General features: G+C 60.5%; 1 protein-coding gene across 1 annotated transcript in view; it reads right to left on the bottom strand.

Moving 5' to 3' along the window:
- Window positions 1-416: 416 nt before the first annotated feature.
- RAB5B (RAB5B, member RAS oncogene family) overlaps window positions 417-10,341 on the bottom strand; it is a 10,293-nt gene continuing 368 nt past the window's right edge. The window contains exons 2-6 of the mRNA XM_006035208.3: window positions 4,954-5,238; window positions 4,407-4,558; window positions 3,451-3,573; window positions 3,129-3,222; window positions 417-2,595 (exon numbers count right to left, since the gene is read on the bottom strand). Of these exons, the coding sequence (XP_006035270.1) occupies window positions 2,480-2,595; window positions 3,129-3,222; window positions 3,451-3,573; window positions 4,407-4,558; window positions 4,954-5,116 (648 nt within the window). The 5' untranslated portion in view covers window positions 5,117-5,238 and the 3' untranslated portion in view covers window positions 417-2,479. The remainder of the gene's footprint in view (window positions 2,596-3,128; window positions 3,223-3,450; window positions 3,574-4,406; window positions 4,559-4,953; window positions 5,239-10,341) is intronic.

Raw genomic sequence — 10,341 nt, 5'->3', positions numbered from 1 at the left:
TTCGTGCTGCGCAAAAAGAAAAATTTTTTTTTTTTTTTTTTTTTTTTTTTTTTTTACTGTCCAAGCCTCCAAGGTCTGGAATAGCCTGCCACCACGGGTGGTTTACGCACCTACGTGGAACACCTTCAAGAGAAATTTGGATGCTTATCTCGCTGGGATCCTATGACCCCAGCTGACTTCCTGCCCCTGGGGCAGGGGGCTGGACTCGATCTTCTGAGGTCCCTTCCAGCCCTAATGTCTATGAAATCTGCTGCTTGCTCCCAGCAGAGTAGGGCAATCCCCAGGCCTGGCAGAGGCCCAGGCTCTGCCCCAGTTTATTCTTCCCCCCCAGCTCCAATTCCAGCACTGCAAACACTCCCCACGCCCAACTCCCAGCCACACTCCCCTGTCCCCAGATACCAGGCAGCAGCCGCCAGTCGAATACACTGGTTTCTGGTTTACTTACATTAAATACATGGGTCAGTCAGCAGTGGGGTGTTACCATGATTGTTATTTCAGGGCGATGGAGGAGCTCTCTCAAAAAGCAAAAAGAACCAAAAGAAAACAAAACAAAACAAAAAACAAAACAAAAAAAACATCAAAACTGATCAAAGGAAAGAGCCAGGAAGGGGGGGAAAAAAGCCTTCAAGCTGCAGTGTCCCAATTTGGTCCAGGCTTTGAGCCAGAAAGAGACCAGCCTGTAAGGGAGGGTGGGGGCCCGATTCTGCTGTGCCCCCAGTGCCAACACTGCCTGGGAAGCAGAGGAGGGTGTAGACGGTATTCCCCACCCCAGTGAGGGGGGTGGATGCAGGGGGGCTAGAGGCAGAGGCCAGCGGTGGGTCACTGCAGCAAGAACAGGGTTGAGAGGCCCGGTGGGACCAGGGTCCTGCCCGGGAAAGGTTGGCAGAGGCACGTGCAAGCCACGTGGGCTCAGCAGCAGTGTGGACAGCCAGCAGAGGTGAGGGCAAAATGCCTGCAGACACCCACAGCCCAGCACTGTGGGCAGCGGAGACGGGGCTTGTGACCCAAAGCCTCTGCCGAGAGGTGCTGTGTAACTGAGGCTGTGATGCCCGTAACAGCTATGCGTGAGGACTTGGGGAGAAGGGATGCTCACCCCACACTGTGGCAGCGCCCCCCTGTTGTGCTGGTGCCAGGAGCCTGTGGGGGTGGAGCTCGCCAGGGCCTCCAGGCCACCCCCATCCCCTGCCAGGGGCCTGGAAAAAAGCATCCCCAGCCCAAGTTTCTTCCCGCATGGAGCAGGATTCCCAGTCTGGCCCTTCCCAGGCCCCTGGGTTCCCCACCCTTGCCAGGCCAGTTCCCCGCACCCCAGCTCTGCTCAGCAAGGCGTGAGGCTCCCCTGTCTCCACCTACTTAGGCTTGGTTCATTCCCCCGCCCTGCTCCCACCCTCACCCTAACCCTGCCCCAGGGCAACATAGGCCCCAGCTGCCCCTGCCGCCACATGGGACTGAAGGTGCCTGGCCCCTCTGCCCCATGGAGCACAAAGCCTTTGAGAAGATCCTCCAAAGAAGGCGGTGGAAGTTGGGCAACGGCCCCTTCCCCACGAACACCCGCGCGCATGACCTGACCGTGACCCAAGGTGCAGCCCGTGTGGACGTCTGTGACTAAAGTGCAAGTGGAAAGGGCCCTGGGCAACTGTGGAGGCCAGAGGGAGAGAGCAAGGGAGGGGTCACCCCCAGTAACACCCCCACCTCAAAACACCCATGCCCAGGTGGGTCTGCCAGACAGCACTGGGCCCCAGCAGAGACACGAGGCACGTGGGCCTGGCCTAGGCGAGGCCGGGTTACAGGGAAGGGGAAAAGCAACAGAACTGCCTGGTTGTGGAAGTGCATTTGGGGGTTCTAGGCATGCACAGGGTGATGGGGGAGGGGGTCCTAGGCCCCAGGCTAGCAGGGGCCAGATGTTCATCACCCCCATTCCCCCAAAATCACTTCCAACCCTTGACAGAAAAAATAAAAATAAAAGAGGCCACCTGGGTAAAAATTAAGGACACTGCAGCTTCCCCCCTGCACATGGGAACAGGAGAGGAATTAAAACAATGGATCCATGAAAGAAGGGGGAAAGAAAAAAAAAGGAGACACCCCCTGAAGCTGCGCCACCAGGAGCAATCCAGCTGCCCGCAGGGTCCCCGCTGCCCCTTTCACTCAGCTCCTGCCCCGTGTGGGAAAGGGGAGGGCAAGAGAGATGTTAGCAGACCAAGGACACGCGTTACCGGGAGAGGGGTTGGGGCGGGGGACGAGCAGCTGCGGGAGCGAGTGGCGCCTATAATACAAAGTGGAGAAAAGTTTGTGTTGGGAAGCTGCTGTCCCCAGCGGGCAGGCAGTTGGTTGCATCCCGCAGGTGGCGGTGGCGGGCGCCTGGCGGTGTCAAAGCAGTAAAAAGTGCCGTTAGCGGGAGCTGCCGGAGGGCAGGCGCCAGGGGGCGGGGGCAGGGGGAGGTTACATCGTCGCTCTTCCTCGTGCGCCGGCCACTCGCACCCCTTCAGTTGCTACAACACTGGCTCTTGTTCTGCTGGCTCTGCTCGTGGAGGTCCACGCCCCGGGGCCGCCCTGCCGCACCGCTCGTGCTCTGGGGCTCACTCTTTGGCAGCTTCTTTGCTGCAGGGAGGAGACAGCAAGAGAGATCGAGTGTGAGGGGAGAGGAGGAACAGAGCTGCCCCTGCCTGACATCTCCCAGCCCCAGGCCACCCTTCTCTGGGTTCAGGAGCTTGGCCTGCTTGCCACTGTTGCCCCAGCCCACAAGCCCAAGCGGGGGGCCCAGTGGCCCCAGGGCTAGGTAGTGCCAATGCTCCATCCCAGACCTCAGAAGTGCTAAGCAGCCAGGCACCAAGGAGCCTCTAGCAGGTGCCAAGTGCTGCACTGCTAGACAGACCCAGCTGAGCAGACAGCAGCCTCCCCTCTGATCTCCCTTCCAGATCCTCCTGACCAAGCACCACTGCCAATAGCATTCTGGTCTCCACTAACCCCAGGGCCTTGCAGCACTGTCTGGAGTGCAAGGGGAGACTCGATAGGTCAATCAAGTGCTCCAGCAGCAGGACAAGGGGCTCTCCCCTGACTGCAGCCTCCACTCCGGGACTGTGGGACCAGGCAGCTCCACAATCCGACTGCCCACGCCTCTGCCAGGGTCTCACCTATTGCCAGGAAGAGGTCGTTAACATTCATAGCCGTCTTGGCCGAGGTTTCCATGAACAACAGACTGTTGTCATCTGCATAAGCCTGTGCCTCCTGGAAGAGATGGAGGTGCCAGAGTGAGCCCTGCATATAGCTGCAGAGCAGGTCCTTCCTAGAGGACAGGGTCACATGTGTGGGGGTTGCACCCCCCCCAGGCATCCAATGACTTCTTGTCCTGGTCCTTGGTCTCTTGGACCCAGCTGGAGGCCTGTGGGTCAGGAGACCCCAGGGAGCTGAGGGAGGGGGTCAAGAGGCATGGCAGCCCTGACTTTGGCTCCTCACCTCATATTCCACCATGCGCTTGTTGGCGAGATCAGCCTTGTTGCCTGCCAGGGCAATCACGATGTTGGGGCTGGCTTGCCGCTGTAGCTCCTTCACCCATGTCTTTGCTCGTGCAAACGTCTCCTGGAGGGGGAGGGACAAGGCATCAGATCTTGGCCTGGATGGCAGCAGCAAGTGGCTCCCAGCCACCCACACCTGGCAAGGGGCATGGAGCCGCAGGGCCCCTCTGCAGCACTGTATGGAGGCCTCCATCTACATGGCGGACAAAGGCTGCCCCTGTGGCCCAGACTTCAGCCCCCTGCATTCTACCAGTATGTGGTCCCTGAGACAAACACGCCACACTTGAGAGGGCTGCAAAGTCTTACCCACTTCCTACCAGGGAGCAGAGGCAGGGAGCCCTGCGGAGTGCCCGGAAGAGCTGGCCACCAGCCCCTCCTTAAGAGATAGCCATGAGGAAAGGCAGACAGATATGGGACTGTTGAGCCTAGAAAATAAGACTACTTTGGGGGGAGGGGGGGGCAAGATTTGGTGGCAGCTGACAAATATCTGGGGTGAGTATCAAGGACTAGGCAAACAACTATTCACCAAAGCGCCCCAGGGCAAAGCCAGGAGCAATGGTCATAAACTCCTAGAAGGAGTCAGATTGGATCCACCAAAAAAAAAAAAAAAAAAAAAAAAAAAAAAAAACACACAAAGAACAAAAACACCCCCCAAAAACACAAAAAACCCAAAACACTTCTTTATGGTTTGTGTGACCAGACCCTGCAATAGGCTCCCAGCAGGGGTGCTGCAGGCACCTATCCCGGAGATTTTCAAAAGGAGACTGGACACACACCTTGCTGGTTATTTGCAGTCTTTCCTGCCTAAAGCAGGGGGGCCAGACCCAATGATCTCACAAGGTCCCTTCCAGCCCTAAACTTCTGAGAATCTTTGAGCAAGGTGTGAAGCAGGCCTACCTGGTTGGTAATGTCGTAGACCACGATGGCTGCCTGGGCACCCCGGTAGTACATGGGGGCCAGGCTGTGGTACCGCTCTTGGCCGGCCGTGTCCCAGATCTCGAACTTAACCGTTGTGTCATCCAGGCAGACAGACTGTGTGAGAAACGCCGCTGGCAAAGGCAAGTGGGGAGAGGAGTCAGCAGGCTAGGCCCTGCCCCTTGGGTGGTGAGGGGAGAGCACCCCCCAAGGTCTCATCAGGCCCTGGGAGATTGAGGCCCTACACTGTGCCCTGCCCCCAGTTAGGTCATTCCAAGTCGAAGCCTCAGCCTCCCCCAGCTCTTCCTGGGAGGAACCAGATCCGGATGTTTAATCCCCCCCTTCCCGACAATGCTCCACCCGCATGACAACACGACCCACTGCAGCTGCGAGCACCCCCTCAAGCAGCAGCAAGCAGCCCCAGCAGCTGAGCTGCCTCCCTGCTGCTCACTGCAGGCTGGGAGCCCGGGCTCTCTACAGCCACGTGGGCAGGACGCCTGGACTGGAGCGAAGGCAAGCAGCGACTCACCCCCGATGGTGCTCTCCTGGTACTCGTGGAACTGCCCCTTGACGAAGCGCAGCACCAGGCTGGACTTGCCCACAGCCGACTCGCCCAGTAGCACCAGCTTAAACTGACAGATCTTGCTGGCTTGTGACTGACCGTTGGGCCTGGCGGCACCTCTGCTGGTCATGGCCTGGCCTGTGGTAGCGCCTGGGGCCCAGCTGCTCGGAGACCTCGGCAGCGCACACCAGCTCTTGTGGGGGGGTGGGGGCTCAGCTGCGAGCACGACAGGGCCGGGGTGGCTCAGCAGGCCTGCATGAGGTCAGAGGACACTGTCCAGGGCTGGGCTATAGCAGGGGGAGGTTTGGTACTTCACAGGCTTCAAAGGGATTATCTCTTTCTGCAGACCAGCCAGCCGGGACAGAGTTAGGGCCCCACCACATACCAGAGGCTGGCCCTGGAACCCTCCCACCAGCCACAGCAGCCCGTTACGCCTGTGTGAGAGCAGACAACTTAGATCTGCCCCCCACCCCAACTTAAGGAGCAGAGCAGCCAGCAAAAAGGAGCAGGCTCCAGGCGCTCGCTGTGAGCGCCGGAGTGAGTCAGCAATCCTGGCAGCTCTCCTTCCCAGACAAGCCGGGATCCGAACGCGCCTGGGACCACGCGGGGCTGAGGTCAGGGCAGCACCTCTGGCCTGCTCCGCACAGGGGAGGGGGCACAGCTCCCTGCACAGCAAGCGGCACAGGCCTGGCAGTCTGTCTGTTCATGTGTGTGGACTGACATGTGCCCCGGGCTCTGCCCCCACCCCCGGCTTGGGGCTACCCTGGCAATCTGCAGGGAACCCCTGGGGAAGGGTGGGGGAGGCAGGGTCCTCAACTGTTCTGCACTCCTTAGGTCCTGGAGAGCGTGCTGCAGATGCTGGCAGGCAGGTTACTTGGCCTGTCCTTCCTGGTGCTACCTCCAAAAGGCAGACAGGGCACCCCCCACCCCAGTACATGGGACTGGTCCCTTCTGCCCCTCTGCAGGGGCTTTGTCTGCCTTGGCGCACCAGGGAAGCATTCACGAGCCAGGGGGCTCTGCTGCCAGCCCGAGCTGGATGGGCAGAAGCAAGTTAACTTGCACTAGCCATGGGAATGTAGTAGCATTGCCCAAGGCCACTGGGGTACCAGAGCCAGAGCCTTCACTGGGCCCTTGAGCAGAGGCCAGCGCTAGTACCAGGGAGGCTAAGGCCCCAGCTGCTGATGCAGACAGAGCTGGGACAGCCACGTGGGAACCCTAACAGGGTGGAGGGGATCTGGGGGACAACTGCAATGCCAAGGACGGGTGAGGGGGTACACAGCCGGCCATGCACCGACGTGGCTGGGAGCTGGCTCCAGGCACCTCCACGGCATGCTGCAGTGGCAGAAGGGCCCGTTTGGCATGGGCTGGTGCTAGTAGAGCCCCTTGGAGAAAACCCCTTGGCAGCTGCATCTGACCTAACAGACCCTCAGCCAGGAAGGACAGGAGCACCAAGCCGACCCGTTAGCTCATGGATTAACGAGCAAGATGAGGTATGTTTCCTGCCCCATCTCCCGGTCTGTGGGGCCACAGGGCACCCTCTCAGGGCTGCTTCCTGCCCCCACAACCAGCACCAGCAGCCTCTGACCCAGGCAGGCCGGGCTTGGATCCAGACCCAAGGGCCAAAACACCCTCAGGAAATAATGATTTCCTGCCTCCTCCGAGACCCCCCCACCTCCATATACTCCCAAGGTCCCAAGTGGGGAAGAGGCCTCTGACCAGGTGCCCAACGCTGCTGACCGCTCAAATCTCCATTCTGCATGCCCTGCTTGAGGGCTCCCACTGCCAGCCTGCCTTCCAGCAGCCTTCTGGCCTGTTGTCAGGCCCCTGTTCCCCTTCCCCATCTGCTTCCCAGAGCGAGCAGAGCTCAGGCCAAAGCAAGCGGGACACTGCAAGCAGCAAGCAGGCAAGTGCTGGAGCCAGCCGTACCCAGCCCATCAGCAAAACCATAAGCCGCCACACTGCTTCCAAAGCAGGAAGGCAATGGAAACCCAGAGCCAGGGCTCTGGAAGCCACCCGAGCACGATGTCCAGGTCCCTAGTGCCGAGCCGGGCCGCAGCGGGGAAGAGCGCTTCCTTCCTGCTCGCGGCCCTTCCCGAAAGGAGCAGTTACGCAAGGGCCGCATTCCCGGGGCCAAAAAGCTCAACTTTGCTGCTGCATCGGCTACAGAGTACGGCTCTGGTCAGCTCCAAATGGGGCCAGAGGGAAGCAGCAGACAGGGAGGGCAGCTCCCAGGACCATGAATTTGGCAGACCCAATCTCTGGGATCTAGGCCCCTACACACTACTGGAGGACCCCCACGTTCATTCTCCTGTTACCCGGCCAGGGCTGGAGAGGGGCAGAGCCAGGCTGTTCAGCAAGGCCCAGCAGGCTGAAGCTGAACATAGCAACGTGAATGTCTGAGGTCACCGAGGCAGGTGTGGGTTGAAAAGCATCCTGAAGATGTAACTGGGCTTTGCTTGTAGGCCGCCAAGGGGCCCAGTCTCCCAAGTGGTGAAGGTGGGTAGGCCACATACACCAACCAGCTCACCACCCTGCTGCGAAGACTCACTCTGTCCTCATCTCCCACCTCCCAACTCCTGCATCCGCATCCCCTCCTAAGGGGAGCCAAGGCAGAGGCTTGCGGCTAGTTTTCAAGAGCCCCCCCCAATCCCGGCAAGGATGCTTGTCATGGGGAGAGCAAGACAGCCCTGGAGCACGAGCTGACTCTAGAGCTCAGTGCCTCCCCAATTCATTACAGCAGGCAGTGAAGCACCACGGGCCCATCCCGGAAACGAGGTCCTGCCCCACAATGGCCTCAGCCCCTCCATCTGCAAGCTCCCTGGTACCAGGCTGCTCGGCTCTCCCAGCACTGAGCAGCATCCTGGGGTGGCCCCTAGGCACAACCGCACCTAATGAGAAGCTAGGAAGGATCCAGGATCCCAGCCGGGACAAGCACATGCCGTCCCCATGCTGCTCACACCTGCTAAATCCAGGGTGTCCAGCACTGGGATCTGATGGGCTAACACCCACCAATCAGCAGCAAGCAGCTTCAAGGAGCCCAGGTCCATCCAGCTTCCTTCGCTCACCCCAGGTCTCCCTGCTGGCTAGGGAACCAATTCCTAGTAGGTCAAAGCTCACTCTGCCAGCCCCCAGCTGCAGCCCAGACCTCCGAAAGGACCCGCTTCTGGGTGCAACGCAGCTGCTGTGAACTGAGCCACCGCTACTACGAACGCACCTGACCAGCCAGGTCTGATGAGCAAAATCAGGAGCCACCAGGCAACGAGAAGTGTGGCCAACTGCACCTCCTCCCCTACCATCCACCCCCTTCTGTTCCACAAGGGGCTGCGGGAGCGCTAAGGCAGCGCCGGCCCAGCAGCCAAGCGGGGGTCGAGGTCATTCCTGGAGCCAGGCTCTCGCACACCTGGCCTCTGTGGGCGAGGAGAGACCGTGTCCCTTGCTTCCACCCAGAGCGAGTTAAACCTGTGTGGGCTGAGGCAGCAGATCCCCACAGCAAGGGAACTCCTAGCACAATGGAAGGCAGGTGCAGGGCTGGCTAGACTCCCCCACCCCCAACGCCCCTGGCTCTGGGAGGCTGCAGCAGGCCCGTCTAAGCTGTGCTGGCAGAGAAGGGGCATCTCCCGAGAGAGCCCGAGGTGGGTTGCAACAGCCTGCCTGGGTTAACTGCTTTCCTGTTGCCAGCGAGACTTTTCCTCTGTCCCAATCGCCTGCGGCACCAACAGCCACCACCAGAACAGTGCACAGGGCTCCGGCCTGCCTGGGGCTCCCAACATCGCCACCAGCCAGCGAGCAAGCGCCTAAACACCCCAAACCGCGGGTATGGGTGCAGCTACTTGCATGGCCCTTCCAATGCCCAAGCCACTAGCGTCCATGGGCATTCTTTGAGCGAAGGTCACCACGAGATGATCTACTGAGGTCCCTTCCGACCCTAACATCTATGAATCTGAGAGCAGGGAAGCTGGGGCCTCAGCTGGATCCGGGCGATATCCTGCAACGGGACAAGAGAAGCGGGGCTCTTCGCTCTGGGAGATGGGCCCCGGTCCCACCCCCAAGTCCCTGGTGAATCTACGCAGGTTCCCCAGATATGTGCTTGGCTTCCTCCCCTCTTAACAGAGTAGTAGGAAGGCCCCGAGGCCCCACCCCAGCCTCAGCGGGGGCCAGGCTCATCTTCATTAGCTTCCAGGTACTGTCCTAGCAGCAGCCCCCATGGCAGCTGCTGCTCACACTCAAGCCCTGCGGCGCTCCCCCCCTCACCAGCCTCCCCCAGCCCCAGCAGCCCAGCCGCTGCCCACAGGTTGCTTAACACCACATGAAGGAGTCACCATGGCCAGGTAGCAACTCTCCTGCTTCACCCACACATCGTCGGGCCTCTGATTCCATCAACTCCAGCCTGGGGGTCCATCCACGCCCTGAGGAACAGCTGCAGGGACCTGCCGCTGGGGCCCCGTTCAGGCAGAGCAAGGGCAGGATCCCCTGCTCCCCAGTATGTCTTGCCTGCTGCCCTGGGGATGCTGCCTCCCAGCACCAGGCTGTTCTTCACCACTGCCATAAGCCCGAACAAGTAGCAATTTGGTCAAATCCAAGCCCATCTCCAAAAGTCGTCAGAGCCGATGTCACGGGAGGAACCAGAGTTGTGCATGGCTTCGTGACCAGGGATCGGATCTGGCATTGCCAGCTTAAGCAGCAGGCTCCAGACGCCCTACCAGAGCACCCCCCAGAGCCTGCATGAGGCCCCGCACCCAGGCGCCATCCAGTGGGGCTGGCAGCAAGGCCGTGCGCGCAGATCCGTGCGCCCACCACCAAGAAGGGAAACGCAAGCTGCGAAGGAAGCCTGGGGGTTGAGCCCATTTCTACACCCGCTAAAAGAAGAGCGAGGCACAGAAGCACCCAGAGGAGAGGGCACCAGATAGCGCCGGGTCCAACGTTTCCAGAGTGAGATGCTCCGACCCCCGCAGTGTCATCTCCAGGACGCCCGGCGCACCTCCAGGAGGCCCAGCAGCAGTTACCCGCTGCCTGCAGGGGGGTCCCCCGGGAGGGGCTCACCTGAGACCCAGGAACAGAGCCCCCAAATCCTCACTTCACCTGCGAGCGCCGCGGCCCTCTGAGCCCCTGATGGAGGGAAGGGGAAAAGGCACTGCCTCCTCCAGCTGGACCTAAAGTAGGGCCCTGCCCAGCTGAGGGATGGGGGCCCCGCCCCGGGGGAGGGAGGGGAAAAAGCCACTTCCTGGCACAAACCAGGCATGGGGGGCACAGATGGGGGTGCAGAGACCCCTGAAGCCTTGACCCCTGGGGGACAACAACCCCTGATCTGGGGGAGGGGGGCACGGGAAGGGAGGGCAAAGGCATCCAAGCCCTGGA

Source organism: Alligator sinensis, unplaced genomic scaffold, assembly GCF_000455745.1.
Source record: "Alligator sinensis unplaced genomic scaffold, ASM45574v1 scaffold1065_1, whole genome shotgun sequence".
In the NCBI taxonomy this organism is placed as follows: domain Eukaryota; kingdom Metazoa; phylum Chordata; order Crocodylia; family Alligatoridae; genus Alligator; species Alligator sinensis.
Note: the sequence above shows the minus strand (reverse complement) of the source record. Positions and strands in the feature narration are given on the sequence as shown.